Below are 18,346 nucleotides of genomic sequence, written 5' to 3'. Positions count from 1 at the left end.
AACCTTTCAAAATTCATGTTTTGTGGCTGCCTTTCTTTTGTCTCCGTGGATTGCTGCTGCTGTGGGAGAGGGGCCCTTTCAGGCAGGCTCCTGCTGCTCTGCGCTGGGGCCAGATGGAAGAACAAGTGGGTTTCTCTTTATTTGCTGCCCATTGTTGAGGTTCTTCCCTGGGGGTGGCAGGAGCAGGGGGCAGAAGGTGAGGGGGGTGTGAAGCACAGAGGTGAATTTTGTCATCTGCAGTCAGCAGCAGGTCCCTGCTGTGGGGCTGGAGGTGAGGGGAGACAGCTGGAATGGGGGTCAGGAGGATGCAGAGGCACCTCTGCAGCCCCCTCAGGGAGAGCCTGAGGACAGAGGGATAGCATCACACACACCGGGGCAAATACACAGTGATGTGGTCAGGGACCATCCTCCAGCCTTTTCCTTGACGCCTGTGGGGCCAGGCTGTGGACAGTGAGTGGAAGGGGACATGTCCCCATCCGTGTGGGAGCAGCTTTCCTGCTTGGACCACCCCAAAGCTGGCAGGTGGAGCCCTGGAGGGAGCAGCAGTTTTGGGGTGCTGAGGAGAAAGCTGCTCCTGCCCTGTGCTGTGTCAGGGAGGCCCAATTCCTCCCCAGCCTCCCGTTCCCTCCGTGACCCACCCACGGTGCCACAGGAGAGCGGTCGGCTCCGTCCGGGCTTGGGAGAGCAGACAGGGAAGCGGTGCACGTCCATAACTGGCTTTTTCTTCTTCTCCCCCTGCTCCCGTCAGCTGTCAGCTCAGATATGTGAAGCTCATTTGTTCTCCTGCGTCTCTCCCACCCCTCAAACCACCTCTGGGTTCTCCATCCCTCTCTCTGTCTTTGGCTTTTGATGTTACAGACAGGCATATGGTGGCCAGCCTGTCTCCCTCACTGCTCGTCCATCAGTGCCTATTCACCATGGCAGCCCTTCCCGAGGGACATTTGGGTTTAAAGGCTGAGATGTCCCCTCCTTTTCCCCACTCCTACATCTCTCCAGCTTTCCTGCTGCAAAGCCTCTCAGCCTGTTGTGTCATCTGTGTATCGTTAGCAGGGAGATGTTGGGTGGTTTTTACATGGCTGTGTTCGAAGAACTTTTCCTGCTTTGGTGTCACATGGAAGAGGGAAGGAGGAGAGGGGAGAGGAGGCAGCAGCATCTTCATCTTTGGTGAGGAACTGCCTGGGTGTGCAGCCCTCACCCGTGGGCTGGGGGATGAGTAGGAGACCCCCAGCACCCTTCTCACCTGGCAGCCTCGCCCCAAAGTCTGCGTTAGAATCCCAAAATACCAGCGCGTAAGAATCCAAAAATCCCAGCAGCGTCGTGCCCCTTCAGAGCATAGTTCCCAGGCCTGTGACTTGGGAAGGGAATCCCTGGGGAGCTGATCCGTGTGTGGGGACGGGAGGGCGAGCGCGGGGCCCCAGGGCAGGAGCGGTCAGGGCTGGCCGGGCACGGCTGGGGGCCGGACAGGAGTGTGCCGGTGGAGCTGCGGGGTGCAGGGGGAGTCTGCCTCTCTTCTCTGCAGTCCGTGGCAGCTCTCCAGCCTGGCGCTTGTTGCTTTTGGGAAGTGCGTGGGCGGTGGGCAGGAGTGAAGCTTCGGTTTGACTTGATGGCTTTCCATTAAGCTGTAGAGCAGGATCACAGGTACACAGCAGCCCTCCGGTCTTTTCAACCTTCCCTCTGGAGACCCAGACCCTGCAGGAAGCCTCTTGTAGTAGGAAAATTCTTTTAAGCTCCAGATTTTTCCATTCCTATTTTGATACTGCACAAAAAATAGGTTTTTCTGCTTTGCAAGCGGAGGAAGGGGGAAAAATTATCTCCGTGACCACTGGACTGATGGAACTCAGACTCAGCCTTTCCAAACCTGACTTGTTCTCAGCTATCCATGAGGGAAGGTTGGTGAACTGATATAAAATCCCCTGAACTGTCAGTATGTTGTCTGGAAAATGTGTTTCTCTGATTTTTATTTATTTATTGATTTAAAGCCATGGTCCTGCAATCTTAGCAAACAGGGGAAACACCTCGGGCCCTCTGAGTGGGCTGATAGTGCTTCACAAGGCACCTTGTCCCTGCCTTTGGAGGCTTCCAGAGCCGTTTGCAGAGCTGGAGACTGAGCTCTAAGTGTGTGTTTCCCTTCAAGCTGGACCTGGCACGGCAGAGCTGTGGCGGTCCCACGCAGCACGGAGGGGTTGGCTCCAGCTTTGGATCATCAGCACCTTGGATCACCAGCACCACGCCTGTGGTGGCACTGGCTCTCCCCTCCCCAGAGGGGAGAGGGTTGCTCAGTGCTCGGCGTGGGCTGGTGACAAGTGCTGCAGTGACTGGGGGTGCAGAGGTGGAGAGCACGAGGGGGGAGGAATCAAATCTGCAGCTCAGAGGCTTGGGCAATTTTCAAATCAACAATTTAGCTCTGATTTTCACCCATTTTCCAAGTGAGTAGTAAAACCTAATAGGTTGGGTGGTAGGGATTTTTGTTTGGCTCCCTTTTGTGTGAGTCCCTCGTAGGCAGCTGGGAGCTGCAGGGAGCTCAGGAAAAGCCCCGTGCACAGACAGCTCAGCTTCCCCATTGCCCCACACTGAGGCAGCACCGGACCCCAAAAGGGGATGCTGACGATGACTCCACATTCACTGTTTTTTGGAGCACCATCCCTTTCTTCAGGACAGAAATAGAACCTTGTTTTTCTCCTTGGCTGAGCTCTCATCATGCAGCCTGCACCCATTTAAATGTATACGTGACATTAAGGTTTATTAGGGGCTTTTATTTTAGGAAATGAACTTGCATCAATAAAGTGTTCTTAAAAGCCCTGGATGTTTTTAGCTGTACCTTCAGAATTGACTTCTGCAAACTCTTCAGATATCGAGCGGAGGTGAAGGGAGGAAGGAAGTCAGGGCAGAGTGAGCATTTATATTTTAGCCTGGAGCAAAGTTTGGGTTTTACCTTTCTCAGATGGAAGACAGATCCCCCGGTGCCAGTTCCTCCAGTGGGACTTGCTTGATAACCTTTAGCTGTAACATTGCAAAGAAGACTCTGACCTCTAAATATAGATTTGGATATTTATAAATGTGGTGCTTTGTACACACAGCATTCGGTGGGACGTAAACAGCTCCAGCAAATTGTATTTACCTCCAGCATGGAAACAAATGCTTGATTGTATCACATGAGCTTGCTCAGTGCCTTTTATTTATATACTGCTGGCCACACCAGGCAGGGAAGGGGAGAAGGCTTCCTTTTGTCTTTCGACCCCTAAAAGACCCTGGAGACTTCTCCCCAGCTACCATTTGCCCTCCTGTCGAGCCCTGTGGGAGTCTGTTTGCATCTTATTTTATAGACTCTTGAGTATGAACAGATAAATACACACATTTCAGAGTCACGTGCTCTGCTTTTCTCAAGAAAACAGACGGCAACTTTATGATCTGAGTGATTTTATTTGAACACAGCTGTGGACTCGTGATTTAAATATTTCAATAAATTTTAAACTAACTAGATGAGAGGAAACTGTGCAAGGAAAACAGGTTAGAGCACGGAAGGAGGATTCCCAGCGGGTGGGGGCAAAACGGGCTCTGCACAAACACTCCTGGCCTCGGCTCCTCCCATGAGCAGCCCCTTGACACCTTCCCTGGTCAGAAAGCCCATCCCAGCCTCCTGCCATCCTTGCAGAGGTGCTCTGAAGGCAGTGGGATGTTGATGGAAATCGATGGAGAGGCTGAGGGAGAGGTACTCTGAGCTCAGGTGTGGCTCCTTGAGCCTGGGCTGGCTCAAACACAGCCCCAGGCCCTGTGTGTGTGTTCAGGCATCACTGCACCTTGGAGCTGCTGGGTGTGAGCAGAGTTTGAAGGAGGTTGTGGCTTCTTCCTGGAGCAGTATGAATTCCATGCTTTTCTTGGGAGTCTCGTGCTGAGCAGAGGGGAAGGGGAGCTGCAGAAGCAGCCTGGGCTCTGCTCTTGGGTTTGACAGCTGGGTTGTTCTGAACTGATCACAGCTCTGGCTTGTGGGCTGTGTCCCATCAGATTGCCTGTTCCGAGGGATCCGTGCAAATGTACCCGTGAGGGCCATGGGAAGGACTTGCAGGTGGCAGCAGAGGTGCCACAAGCCAAGGGGATTTCACATCTTGAAGTCACTGGCATCAGCCTCTTTCACACCACTGTCCTCAAGATCTCTGTGTGCCAAGTCCTGCTCCATCTATTTCATGGTCCTTCCCCCACCTTCTCCCCTTCCTTGGCCATATTTCTATAAATCTCCCCTGTTCCTTGGTCATCTCCAAGGAGCTGGGAAGTGCAATTCACTGTTTCTAAGTGCTGTTTTCAGCTCTACCAGCTTTTGGTGATGCTCATTAGATGGGTTTTGCAAGGGCAATTTCCCCTGTACAAAACAATTTAAAAGTCCACTTTTCAGGAGTAAAAGAGGCTTTGCAACATTGAAGTCTCTTTGTAGGATCAGGCCCTTAATCATTTTCTGCTGGAGCTACTTCATATGTAAAGTGGAGGTAAAGGCTGTTCTGAAAAAGGCCGAGAGGTTTAATTTCACCTGGGATCATTAAGAACAGCAGCAACAACGCTACTGCTAATTACAAACCATGTTTATTAAAGTTTGTCTTTGTCACTGCCAATGATGATATTTCTGTTTTGCCCTAAAGGTCCCCCTGTGTTCATCAAGAAGCCTGTGGACCAAATCGGTGTGTCGGGAGGGGTGGCCTCCTTCGTGTGCCAAGCCACTGGAGACCCAAAGCCAAGGGTCACCTGGAACAAGAAAGGGAAGAAAGTGAACTCTCAGAGGTTTGAGGTGAGACATGTCCTTCAAATCTGGTGTCTGTGTGAAGAGAGAGACTGACACAAAGCAGCCCCTGCTCCACTTTGGCCACTCTCAGACCTGATAATAAAGGGAAATTTGGAAGGGGAGGAGTTTTAACAGCAGGAGGAGTGAAATGCAAGCTCTTGGCCATGTCAACAGCTGGGTTTGTTCCAAAGCAAGAAGGAACTTGGCTCAATTATGTTACTGAAGTTTTTTATTTTGTTTCGTTGGTTTTTTTCCCTTCTTGGGATATAATATAACTTCCTGCTTTCCTGAGAAACCACAGCTAAGCTGGTGGTACTTCAGCTCTGTAAATGTAGCTTTCATAGCCATCCATGGCTCAGCATTTTAATCCTGGGACAGTCTGGAGTAAACATTGCAGTTGTTGGCAACCAGACCCAAGCCATTGGCATTGTTTAGATAGAAATGAGAGCGGAGGAACAAGGACTGGGAGGTCATCCTGTGGAATTTGCTGTGGGACTCAGCCCTGCCAGGCAGCTGTGTGCTGAGTGGAGCTTTGTGGTGTAAGCTGCCCCTGCAGATGGAGGAGCAAGGCAGGGGCTCATTTTTATTTTGTTTTTCTTTGGTCTGTTTCTTTCTCCATCATCCCAGTTGTGCTCTGAACACCCACCCCACACCCCGGCACTGTGGCTCGTTCTTTCAGAGCCTTTGAGATGCACGTTGTGGGTTTGGTGGGTCAATGGTCCGTGGCAGGGTTTGGCTGTGACAGCTCTGTCACCTTGAGGTCAGTGGAGAGCCAGGCTGACCATGTTGGTGATGTGTGGGGGCTGAGGGGCAGCTGCTGGAGGGTTTGCAGTGGGTGTGTGCTTGTGTCTCTTTAGAGGCAGGAATGAAGCTTCGCCTTGGAACCCAAGGACGCTTACTCTGTATGTGTCTCTTTGCCTCCATCCCCAGACCATTGAATTTGATGAAAGTGCAGGTGCTGTTTTGAGGATCCAGCCCCTCCGGACTCCCCGGGACGAGAACATTTACGAATGTGTTGCTCAGAACCCTCATGGGGAGGTCACTGTCCACGCCAAGCTCACTGTCCTCCGAGGTAAGGAACCTGAGCAGTGTCGCAGGGGAAGGGGCCCTTCAGCTGGGTGGGAAAGCTGTTAAAAATTCATGGCTAAGGCACAAAGTCCTCCTGGGTTTGGTTTGGTTTGTTCTGACCTGACAGATCTGTTTGCTGTTCTCACCCCAGAGAGACATAAAAACTGCTGTGTGAGAAACAGCTAAAACTGCACCACTTCAGGAGGTTTGACTGATGGTGTGCTGGGGTTCCTTCCAGCCTGAATTATCCTATGACTCTTACAATCTTCCTCCCCTCCAAAAATTCCGTCCCCGGGTTTAGGAGCAGCACCAGGAGCTCCCCATTATGCACACAGGAATGTGGCTCCAGGAAAACCTTCACTGAGGAATCACTCAGTGGGCTGGGGTTAAGATGGTTATGGATCTGCATGGGCCTTCACACAGTTGGTAGCAATGCAAACACTTTTCCTTGTGCAGGATACCTGTTGTGCCTTTCTGGGCTTCTCTCCTCTTCCCAGAGGTCCTTTGCTCTGTGCACTCTCCAAGAAAACAATTCCCTTCTCCATTTTGTTCTGGTTCTTTTTTCCACTTGTCCCCTTTACAGAGGATGTTTGCATGGATGCCTCCCTCATGTCATCTGTTTGAAATATGCTCCCTGAACTGGATGGGGGGGAGGGAACAATATGCTGCTGCTCTGGATGCCTCTGGATGTTTGCTGTTATTACCCTGGAGATCCCCAAAATCACTGTGTGAAGTGCTGAGCGAGCCAGGTGCTAGAACTGACCCATTTTAGGGTTTGGAACACCCATCAGTGATGTCCTCTGTTCAAACCACAGGGCAGTGCAGGTGATCCTGGTGGGGTGGTAGATAACTGCCTGAGAGCTCCTGAGGGGAGTTCAGCTTGGCTATGGGTGAAGCCATGGGCGTTTGAGTAGCACTGGCAGTAAAAGCCCTTCTCTCTGCACTCAACATGGCTAACAGCAATTTTAGGAGCTCCAGGCAGGAGCCCCACAGGGCCAAGGGGTAGCTCTGCCTGTGGGCCAGTTGCTTTTCCTTCAGCAGTTCCAGCGTTCCCTCCAGGAGCAGCTTAAATCCTTTTGTTTGAACAGGCAGCGAGCATGTCCTTCATGGTGCAGAGCAAAGCTGGTGTGTGACTTCCCAAAGTGCAGCGGGGAATTAACACCAGACGTGAAGAGCACAAGGCAAAGCCCCCAGCCTCCCTTTTTAGCTGGGAATATCCCTGCTGTGGGCTCTGTGCTGTCAGGATTTTGGCTGCCTGGGAGCGTGGGGGCCCGTGGTCCAGTCATGCCTGACAGATTTGTGTAGGTGACTTAGATGTCTGTGCAGCTCCTGTGCCTGGCATGGCATTTAACCTTCTGTTGGAGAAACGTGGTGGGATGGAGCTGTCAGGAGCTTGGAACGGCGCAGTGTGAGAGGAGTGTGTCTGACTGTGGTTATCCCAGAGGGTGGGAGCCTTATTCTTCACACTTATTCCCATGTATTCCTCTGGAGCTGTGACGGTTTGGGAGAAGGGCCCCTGCAGTCATATTCGAAGTTTGTACCCCTTGAATTTAGCTACAAGCAGTGGTAAGGGAAGGTTGTCCTCCAGCTGCCTTCAGTGGTTTTAATGCACAGTCCACCAAAAGTGAGCTGCAGTGTGTGGGATCATTGTGTCACTGAATCATCAAGGCTGGAAAGACCTGCAGGGTCACCAAGTCCAACCTTTGACCCATCCCCACCTTGTCCCCAGCCCAGAGCACTGAGTGCCACCTCCAGTTGTTCCTTGGACACTTGCAGGGATGGAGACTCCACCACCTCCCTGGGCAGCCCCTTCCAAGGCCTGACCACCCTTTCTGTGAAGAAATTCCTCCGGATGTCCAACCTGAGCCTCCCCTGGTGCAGCTTGGGGCCGTTTCCTGCTCCTGTCTCTGGCTGCCTGGGAGCAGAGTCTGACCCCCACCTGGCCACAGCCTCCTGTCAGGGAGTTGTAGAGACTGAAATAGGAATGAACTGAGCTGGGGGACCATTCTGAGGGACCAGGGCTCTTTGTACATGCCTTTGTGCAGCTCTTCCTTCTGGGATCGGCATCATCCACATCAGCCAGAGACAGCTGACAGCACAGGGTCTGCATCTTCCCACTGCCTGACTAATTCCACCCTTTGCTGATTCCACCAGAACTCTGACTATGGCTGTGCTCTCATGGCTCCCCTGCTCTGTTTGCCTGATGGGACCTGGTTTGGAGTCTCCTGGAGCACTGGGGGTACCCATTCATGGAACTTGAGGGAGCAGGAATTACCTGCGGGGTGGGCCAAGACGATGTTGAAGAGCATCATGGAAGCTGATTTTGTAGCGTATCCTCCCCATCCCTGTTCAGCTGGAGTTACTCCATCCTTCACCATTCCTTAGCTCTCACACAGCAGAGTTTGTCTCCTCTTTATCTGTGTTTTTAAGTGCTGGGAAAGTTAAAAGCACCAAGCCAAATGCACTGATCTGCACAATGACAAAGTGAGCATGTTGGCATCTACTCCTCTCCTGTTCCTCCCCTCTTCTGCACTCACCCACTCTCCTGTTTGTCTTTTCTCTCCCTGCTCAGCCTCCTCCTCCTCTGTGTCTCTGCTCTCACTTGCAGAACTGATGCTGAGCAGAGAGAGGGGGCCGCTCCACGGCTGCTCCACAGCCTGGAGACGGATGGGAGCTGTCATTTGCAGAACCTGTTACCTTGGCACGCTCTGGAGAGTGGAAACCTGGGCCCAGCTGCTGCACACTGCACAGGGGGCTCTGGGGTAGCTGTGCAGCCTGTTGCCTGTGCTGCTGTGATCCCAGACATGCCTGTGTGTACTTCATGCACCAGCATTGCAGCATTTCCTCAGCACCAGTACGGTCTCCTAACAGCAAAAACCACAGAAAATATTTCCTCTTTTCAGAAGAGAAAACAGTACATTCTTCCCTACTAGATGCAGCTGCTGAAGGGATTGAGCATAAACCCATCTTGCTTATGCACATGATTAGTCCTGGATCAGACCCTGGTAGAAGCCCACATGCCTTCACTTAAAAACAGGAAACTGCAGGAGAGGAAACCTTTGGGAGCTTCTGAGAAGCAGAGCTGTGATGGACACTGTTCAACTCACACAGTCCCTTCACACCAGCTCTGCTGGCTTGTTTGTCCTTCCTGCTCTGCTTCTCCAGGGATCCCAGTTTGGTAGGGCTGTGGAGACTGGCTGTTCTTTCCGCAGCTGGCTAGACAGAGTGCCTGCAAGCCTGACTCCTGCAGAGCTCAAAGAAAAAGAAAGAAAGCAGATTTGGGAAGCATTTTCCAGTTGTTTCTGACTCCAGCTGCTGTTATTTTTCATTATAGTTTAGGCAGGAAGGAAGGTGGTTGTCACAGGCGCCCCAGCTCCCAGCTGGTGTAGATTCTCTAAGCTCCCCACTCCCAAGAAAGATATTCATGGCTATATCTGTATCTCTTGGGATAGATACAGACAGATAGAGAGGGTGTGGACTCCCCATCCCTGGAAGTGTCCAAGGCCAGGTTGGACAGGGCTTGGAGCACCCTGGGACAGTGGAAGGTGTGGAATGAGATGGGCTTTAAGGTCCCTTCTGTCCCAAACCATTCTGGGATTCTGTCTGTATCTGTCTGTACTTGCAATTATATCTCTATCATCTCTGTCCATATTATGATGATAATTATTACTTCCTGTATGGAGATTATCCTTTCCCTCCACTTCTTTAGTAGCCTGAGAGAGATTCTGGTGCTGTGAAAGCTGTCCTGTGCTGCCAGAGCTGAGTGGGCTCACGGGACAGGGACCCTTGCTCAGCTGCTGGAGGCAGGGGCTGCGTTTCAAACAAGGACCAGACTGGCTCAGTTCTTTGCTCTGTGGAAGCTGATGGAGGGAGTTCTGTGGAGGTGACTCCTGTGAGTCGTTAGTAAATGCAGCATAAAAAGCAGTGATCAGTCCAGTTCAGTGTGAGGGAACAGAATTCTCTGTGCCCTGATCCAGCCCTCGCTGTGTCCTGGGCAGTGCTGTCTGCTCCTGGGGGTTGCTGCCCTCCAGAGCACTGGGGAGAGGGGGCTGTGGGACATGCCAGGGCTGTGGAACTCCCTGCTGGAGTGTGACTGGGGCTGCTATGGACAGACTTCCACAGCTTCTAGTGATTCCCTCTTGGTTTCCTTTCATGAAGTATTCAGGCACTTCTTTAACAATTCCAGCCAGAAATTTCCCTCACACATTTCCTATTTCAAGAGCACATCTGGTGTGGGCATGTGTAAAGTTCTAGCAAGATCCTGGCTGTTTTGTTGGGGTTTTTTTTTGTAATTGTTGGCTTTAAATCACAGAAGGTAAACAAGAAGCAGCTCTGGATGCTCAGCAGAGAGTCCCACGGGAGCCCGTGGGAAAGGGAAGCTGCCCCTCTGAAATGTTACCTTGCTATTTGGAAAATTCCTGGCAGTCTTTCTTCAAACTTGACTTGTTTTGCTTTTCTTGTAGTGACCTGAAAATTGGGTGACATTGACAGCAGATTAATTCTGTAGCTTCTGAATAACATCAAAGTAATTTTCGCTCCCTGTAGAGGGAGGGTACGTAGGGACACGTTAGTGGAGGGAACACAGGCATTACCTGCACTGTTTTGGGGTCTAGCACACATATCTAAGGGTGCATTTATTGCCTGTAAGCCCACAAATTTTAATAACATCATTAGGCTATTACTGTTTTCATAACGAAACTTTCAGCTCCAAATGGAATCAGCAGACAGAGACGTTGCTGAGACTCCTCCCTGCATTAAAATTGTCTTTGGCTGGGCAATAACAAAGAACTGAGACACAGGTACAGATATGGGTGGGAATAACTCCCTGATGTAATTTCACAAGGCACATAGTGCCAGGATACCTGGGGAGAGGGCAGCTCGAAGTGTTCATCATCATAATGAAAGGAACAGGGATGGGTTCAAAAGTGCTGGATTTTGATTTTGATCCTGATTAAAACTTGTGTCACTCGAGCTGCCCCATCGCTGTGTTCCTGCTTCTTCCCTGAATGAGGGCAGTTGACTGTAGGGGCCAGCCAGCATCCATATCTCCAGAGGAGAGTGAAAAATCCCTCCTCCTCTTCCCTTCAGAGCATCCTTGTGGCTTTCTGCACCGGCTCCATGGCACATCTGCTCATGCTCACACCCTCCTCCTCCTCCTCTAAATTATTAAACAACTGTGCACACCCTGCGGGAAAAAGAGCAGCAGCAACACCCGCTTTATCTTCCTTAATCATCCTCATTTCCAGCACAGCTAATTAGCTAAACCCAGAGCTGCCACCTTCCAGAGTGACAGGGGGACAGAGCACCCCTGTCCCCTCGCTGGGGCTGGGGACCCTCGTGGTGTTTGGCAGCCTGAGCTGGGTCCAGGCACATCCCCGGGCACAGAGCATGTCCCCGGGTGGGATTTGTTATCAATGGGGGCTGAAGTGCTCCTGTCTCTTCCCCTGCCTCTCTCCATCCCTCCTCCCCTGTTCTTTCTCACCCTCCTTTGCTCAGGGAGGCCTTGAGGTGATTCACCAGCTCGGGGTGGGGGGGGCTGTGAAGAGCTGGGTCTAAGTCAGGGATGAACAAGGTGTTGGGATGCTCCCCTCATACGGCAGCTGCACCTCAGGAGAAGCTTTGCCTCCATGAGCCAGCACGATTCCAGCAGCAGCAGCTGCCCAGATGTGCCCTTGAAGCACCTCCAGCTTGTGGCTGGTTCTTTTGTTCCTGCAGTTGCCTGAGCTGCTTTCAGAAGGAGAATTCACAACCCGAACCATTCCTTATTTATTCGGGAGCAGGTCTGAGGGGGTGTTTGGGGATGGATGGGGAGGGTGGCAGGGCACGTGTGCGTGTCTTGTGGGGATTTCAATGAGGCTGTAATTGCACAGGGAGCCCAGTTGTGCGGGGATGGAGGCAGTTCTGCTTCCCCGACAGGAAGGAAATCTGAGCACTTGACTCAGAGCAGTCTGTGATGTTCAGAGATGCTTCCTCTGCTGATCTGATCCTCAAATCTGATCACGCCTCTCGTCGCAGTTGTTTTAATTAAACTCAGAGGAATTCTGCACATTGTGCTGCAAGATTAACATTTTTGTTTAATTAGAAACACTCAGTAATAGTGGTTGTACCCGGCCTCCCCCAGCACACACACACACACACTCACATGTGCACACACACACACCCTGCCAGGCACGGGGCTATTCCCTCTGTGGATTAATTGGCTCCTGGAAGGAAGGGGCTGGGGCTGGAGGCAGGTGGAGCAGCCTCGCCAGGGAGCAGGATGAAGGCAGGGATCAATAGTGATGTCATCTGCAGCCAATGCGGCTCCGGCTCCTCACCGCTCCCAGGCTGCTGAGAGAGAGGAGGGGAGGGAGGACCATTAAAGCCTGGCTGAAAGCTGTGCACAGGCACAGCAATACCCAGAGCCCCTCTGCTGGCCTGACATCACTCCTGGGGGCCGGGGGGCTGCAGGAGCACACAATTTAGGGGGTTCTGCAGTGCCCCAGCACAGCCCAGGGAGCTCAGAGGGCTGGGTCAGTCCCTAGTTAAAGATGTGTGTGAACAGCTCCAATTCCAGATACAAAATTCTGGTTTAGAGGTGCTTCAGATGCACCAAAACAGCTTCAAACTGAAAGAGTGCAGGTTCACATTAGATACCAGGAAGGAATTCCTCCCTATGACGCTGGGCAGACCCTGGCACAGGGTGCCCAGAGCAGCTGGGGCTGCCCCTGGATCCCTGGCAGTGTCCAAGGCCAGGCTGGACAGGGCTTGGAGCAGCCTGGGACAGTGGGAGGTGTCCCTGCCATGGCAGGGGTGGCACTGGATGGGCTCTGAGGTCCCTTCCAGCCTAAACTGTTTTGGGATTCTATGAAAAGGCACCCACCATAGCAGGGCCACTGGGCTTCTCCCTTGTCCCGCTGTCTCTGGGTCTTGCCAAACATATTTGGCTCCATTCCTCCTTATCTATCACGTGCCAGCCTTAGGAAACAAGCTCTGGGTGTGTTTGCACTTGGCAGGATGGTTCCTAGCCAAGGCCAGGGTTTCCAGCCCCATCTCGGTGCCACTCTGAGAGCTCCCATCAGTGTCAGTGGGGGGCTGGTTGTGATGGATGTTCATTTTTTAAGAATCCCACCTTTTTTAAATCCTCTGCATTTTTTCCCTTCTGTTCCCTCACCTGCTTTTGGGATGGATTCAATGCCACAGACTCCCGAGGCTGTGATTCCCTGACACGGCTCATTGGAGATGACAGAGGATCCCTCCCAAATCTCACCCTGCTGCTGGCATCCTCCTTCCCAGCTGCCCTCCCCCAAACACTTTCTGGGGGGAAAAATGGCACACTCCTGAGCTGTGGCAGCCAGCGTGAGACAGCTCTCCTCCATCCCACAGGAGTAAGGGGCTGTGTCAGGTGGTATTGGGGAAGCTCTGGGGTTTCGGAGGAGTTATCATTAATTACTCAGCATTGTTGTGATTGCCCTCCTCACCTTCATTAGTGGAGGCAAAGGCATGATGGAGGGGAGCAGGAAGCTCAGTTGAAGCTCAGTTGAGCCTCTCTGCTGGGTGCTGGTGCCACTGTTCTTGGAGGGCAGCAGCTTTCGGAATTAATAAATCTAAAAATCATGCCCTGGCTGACAGCACTTGGCGTATTGTTGTTGTGCATGTCCCCTCTGGTCACTGCAGCTGGATGAGACTTTCCTCTCCTTTCTCTCCCAGTCCCACTGTGTCTTTGACAGCCCTTTCCACGTGGGTTCTTTTATTATTTCTCCTGTGCAGTTTGCTTTGTACTGCGAGGTTTGGAGGGGGAAGGTGAACCCCTCCATTTACCTGTGGCAGCTCAGAGTGTTCTCTGCAGTGCAGGGATCCTTGTGCAGCTTCTGCTCCCCAAACCAGTCAGTGCCATCCCTGACCTGGCAGAGCTTCCCTGCAGCACCTGGGGAAACTCTGACACGGTGACTCAAACACAAATCCCGTGAGGAGCAGGAGAGGGAGCTGGGGGGGCTCAGCCTGGAGGAAAGGAGCCTCAGGAGGGACCTTCTCACTCCCTACAGCTCCCTGACAGGAGGGTGCAGCCAGGTGTGGGTTGGTCTCTGCTCTCAGGTAACAAAAAATAGGTCAAGGGGAAATGGCCTCAAGTTGCTCCAAATTGTTCTGGTTGGATATCAGGAAAAATTTCTTCACTGAAAGAGTGAATAAACGTAGAACAGAGTGCCTGGGGCAGGGGTGGAGCCACCATCCCTGGAAGTGTTCAAAAAACGAGTTGATGTGGCACTTGAGGATATGGTTTAGTGGACAGGTGGACCTGGGAGGTCTTTTCCAACCTTAATGATTCTCTAATTCTCTTCTGCTGTTCCCCAAAGGGTTTTAAAAGATTGCATTTAAATGTAGAATCTTGAGGGACATTGAAATAGTCACACAAAACGGACAAGCTGGTAGCTCTTACTGTGTTCCATCTTGGGCCAGTCAGTGTTTGAACTGGCATTGCACAGGGCAGTGTCTGCCCGATGCTTTCCTTGGGGTGTTCCACTGAACCCTGGCACCTGCTTAACCCCTTCCCCTTGTTCTCCACCCCCAGAGGACCAGTTACCTCCCGGCTTCCCGAACATTGACATGGGGCCCCAGCTGAAGGTGGTGGAGCGGACGCGAACGGCCACGATGCTCTGTGCGGCCAGCGGGAACCCCGACCCCGAGATCACCTGGTTTAAGGATTTCCTGCCCGTCGACCCCAGTGCCAGCAACGGGAGAATAAAACAGCTGCGATCAGGTAAGGTCTGGGGGTGAGACTGGAGGAGCTGAGAGCAAGTAGAGACGTGAGGAGGCTGCTCAGAGGGTCCTGAAGCAGAGGAGAAGGCTGATAGATGCAGGCCCCACTGCTGTGGATTGGGGCATTTGAGTTTTTTTGGTTTTTACACCAAGAGTGGTTGGAGTATTTTCCACTTTGAGCCCTCCTGGTCTTCTCTGCTGCCCAGTTGGCATGAAGGGAATGTCAACAGGGAAGCTGGTGCCCCTCCAGACAATGAGTTCCCTGGATCGTGGTGCTCTTGAGCTCAGGGGAAACTGGGGCCTGGATGGGGGCTGAGGGTTTGTTCCTCAGAGCAAGAACTGGCAAAGGAAGAAAGAACCACTGTGGCAGACACAGCTTTTTAGACCACACACACCTGGTGTAGGGTCTGTGGTTCAGGCAGCCTCTTGCTGTCAAACATGATGGTGTAAACGGAGCCTCTCAAAGCTGGTGTGGAAGAAGAGCTCCTGCAGGGTGTCCCCAGCACCACGTCCCTGCAGCCATCGCTGGAGAGCACTTGGGAGTGTTCTGGAGTGACCCCTCGGTGCTCTGCCCATGGAGTCCATCTCCACCAACAGATGTACCCCAGCTCCGTGGCTCTTGTCAGTTTTCCATCTTTCCCCATCTGCTTGTCCATCTGTCTCTCTTGTTTGTTTTCTGTTTGCTGTTTTGTGTGTGTGGCAACGTGACATCTCTTTAATATTCACGTTTCAGGAGCTGTTTCTGTACTTGTTAAATCTGCCGGTTCTCTGTGTGAGAGTGTGTGCAAGGAGGGCATAGGTGGATTTATTTTTGAGTACTACTGATAAAACTCTTCCATTGACAGCTGCAAAAATGAAGCAAGTTTTGCAAGTTCTACCTTTTGACAAAAACTAGCCCAAGAAATAATCCTTTTCACAAACTGCTGGGGCTGACTGCTCTGACCCAGCCTAAAGAAAAGGTGTTCATTTTTAAGTATTTTTGGCAAAAGAAAGGCACTGTTGTAGGCAAAGGAAAAGCAGAGGCTTTGGTGAGGCAACTGGAGTTGCTTTGTTCGTATTAGACCTTTCACAAGTTCTCCAGTCAAGTGATAACCAGCTGCTCCTGCCCAGATCTCTGCTGGCCCTGGAGAAATCAGTTCTGACTCTGTCCTGCTGGATCTGGACAGCAAGGCATGGAAACACCTGGTTTTTCTCTTGCTCAGTTTGGCAAAGATTCTTAGTTCTTTCTAAAAATAAAGATATTTAGTTCTACGGGCCACCAGTGGAAAAGCTTCAGCATAGCTCCAGTTTAATGTAGCTTTTACACACCTGCATAAATGCCTCCTTGTTCAGTGAAGCAAAGTTACAAGCAGATCCTTAAACTGCTTTGTTGAATTAGAACGGCTTGTTGAATCCCACGAACACAGATGAGTTTGACCTCCCTGTTTTATCGTAACAGCTGAGGCAAATGCAAATAAAAAAAATCACTCAGCATAAATAATGAGAGGTAAACTAGAATTATATTATGCTCTGTGACCACGATCTGAAGTGTGAGTAATGCACAGGCAGATTATTTTTAATACATTCATCATCTTGCTAGAATGCCTTTACTCTTTAGCTTGGTTTGATCTGGTATTTTCCTTGAAGCCACCTGAGTGCTGCCTTTTTATTCCAGTGAGTTGATTAACCTCAGAGTGAACCCTTGACCCTTCTGATAAATAGAAGATACCTGCTGAGATTTAATCTCATTTACAGCTGCTTTAAATTAGTAAACTGGTGAAACCCTGAAGCATCCCTGTTGTCTTCAGGGCACAAACCTGTTGCCTGTATGTCAGGGAGTGCAGATCCTTGGGCAGTCAGGACTTCCCAGTTCTCCAGTTTCATCTGCTTTCGTGGCCTTCCAAAACTTGCATGTTCTGCAAAGAAAGGGCTGTGAAAGTGCAGAATGTAAACATTAGGGACATCTGTACTGTGTCAGCACTTGTTTCTGTGCAAGGGAGTTAAGGCCGAGGCAGATTCGAGCGTGGGATTGTGAGTGAGGCGATGCCTGTTTGAGCTGCTGAAGTCAGATCTTAATTTAATAAACTTGTCTTTCCAGAGAACAAACTTTGCCACCAGAAGGGTGGCACTAGCACACATCAGGGCACTGGGGGTGCTCCGGGACACTGCTGATGGTCTTCAGGGTCTGAGTGTTTGGCTGGCAATACAAACAGACCTCCAAGACCATGGTCATTATATTCCCATCATCCCAGGAACCCACTTGGGTCTTCACTCTAACCAAGACACGGGTGACACGTCATTAACCACAGTGGGTTTTCTCTGTCTGGTGTTTCTGCTTTTCCCCTTTCCGTCTCCAGATAAAATTTCCAAGCAGTTGGGAATCTTTTAATGCTTGAGAGGTTTGGGCTGAGTGCAAAGCTCAACTGTCAGTCAGAGGAGCATGGGAAGAAGCTCTGTGTGGGCCCCTGCTTCCCTCAGACATCATCAACATCTCAGCCTTGGAGATCCAGGTTGGGCAGGAGTTTAAGAGGCCTTGGAAGACAGATATTTCTGCTTATCTTGGGACACTTAAAGCAGAAGGCAAAGCCAATGTCCTCTGCTCAGCTGCCATCTAGGGGGGACATGGGAGGCAGCCTTCAGCCACCTTCCTCATCACTCAAACACTAAAACCTTTTGTGTCTTTTGTGTGTCTTCTGTTTTCTAAATAACTGGCTATAACAAGCTTTTTTCTTTTCTTTTCTTTTCACTTTTTATTTAACATTCAGAGACCTTTGGTAAGTTTGTTCAATTAAAAAAAAATTTAAAATCAAACGAAAAAACCCCAAACCTGCTAATGTGCAGATTTGTAACCCTTGCCCTTTAAACTAATTCCTTTGTAACAGCTTCTTGAGAGGCATGCTCTGCATTTCTTCTACTAACTCTTTCAGTAGGGATGTTCTGCCCTCTAAATTAATTTCTGCAGGGGTATTGCAGGCTACAAAAAAAAGGAATAGTAATAATAATTTTAATTAATTTATCTGTATAAAGAGATAACAGCTAAATATGAACCTCCTAACACTGGATAGATTTTTTTTTTGGTATCTTAGCAACAGTTGTCCTGGAATTCCCCAATTACACAATAGCTTGTTCCCTGGAACTGTGATAATTGTGTTCACACCTGCAGGAGGTCTTGGAGTTTCACATCTAACGGGGTTATTGGCATTTTGAGGAGGAGGGAGAATTGGGGGTGCAGCATTTCCAAATTGAAGCTGTAAATCCCAGGCCAGTGGCTGTGGGGAAGGGTTGAGGAAGGGAAGAGCCCCCTCCAGCTCCTCTGCAGCCCCGGGAAGGCAGGACCTGCCTGCAGAGCTCCCGTCACAGTCTCTGCGTGTGCCGAGCCCCCTTTGTTACTGGGGATGTTGGAACTGCAGCTGTCAGCCAGGATCCGGCACTTTGGAATTGCAGGAGACCCCAATGGTTGCCGCTGGTTTGGAGCAGAAAGCTGAGTCCAGCCTCGGGAGAGGAGCTCAGCACACACGTGTTCCCACACGTGGCCTGACAGAAGGTGGGGATGTGTCTCCTGTCATTGCCATGGCAATGGTGACTGTCCTCCTCTCCTCTTTTCCAGGCTCAGAGAATCCATAGGCAGCTCAGCGTGTGGGAGACCGGGGAAGGGATGGTGGGAGAGCAGACCCTGTCCTCGGTGACAGAGGGGGACACCTGCACAGGGAATTCTGCCTGGCACCATCTTGGGCCTTTATAATCCAGAGGCAAGGCCTTTAAGCTGCCTTTTGCCTCTGCTGCTAAACCCCAGGC

At 51.1% G+C, this 18,346-nt stretch overlaps 1 protein-coding gene across 18 annotated transcripts in view; it reads left to right on the top strand.

The window, feature by feature from the left end:
- Nucleotides 1-18,346, top strand: part of PTPRS (protein tyrosine phosphatase, receptor type S) — a 148,252-nt gene that overhangs the window by 67,308 nt on the left and 62,598 nt on the right. For 13 of the 18 annotated variants that reach the window (XM_017742499.1, XM_017742500.1, XM_017742502.1 and 10 more), the window contains 4 exons: nucleotides 4,629-4,774; nucleotides 5,699-5,840; nucleotides 14,385-14,573; nucleotides 17,317-17,325. In XM_017742499.1, coding sequence (XP_017597988.1) covers nucleotides 4,629-4,774; nucleotides 5,699-5,840; nucleotides 14,385-14,573; nucleotides 17,317-17,325 — 486 coding nt within the window. The remainder of the gene's footprint in view (nucleotides 1-4,628; nucleotides 4,775-5,698; nucleotides 5,841-14,384; nucleotides 14,574-17,316; nucleotides 17,326-18,346) is intronic. The other 5 variants (XM_008639938.2, XM_017742495.1, XM_017742498.1 and 2 more) reach the window with 1 other exon arrangement.

The sequence above is a fragment of the Corvus brachyrhynchos genome, unplaced genomic scaffold, assembly GCF_000691975.1.
Source record: "Corvus brachyrhynchos isolate BGI_N302 unplaced genomic scaffold, ASM69197v1 scaffold158, whole genome shotgun sequence".
Taxonomy (NCBI): domain Eukaryota; kingdom Metazoa; phylum Chordata; class Aves; order Passeriformes; family Corvidae; genus Corvus; species Corvus brachyrhynchos.
The sequence above is the reverse complement of the archived record's forward strand: the minus strand, read 5'-3'. Positions and strand labels throughout refer to the sequence as shown.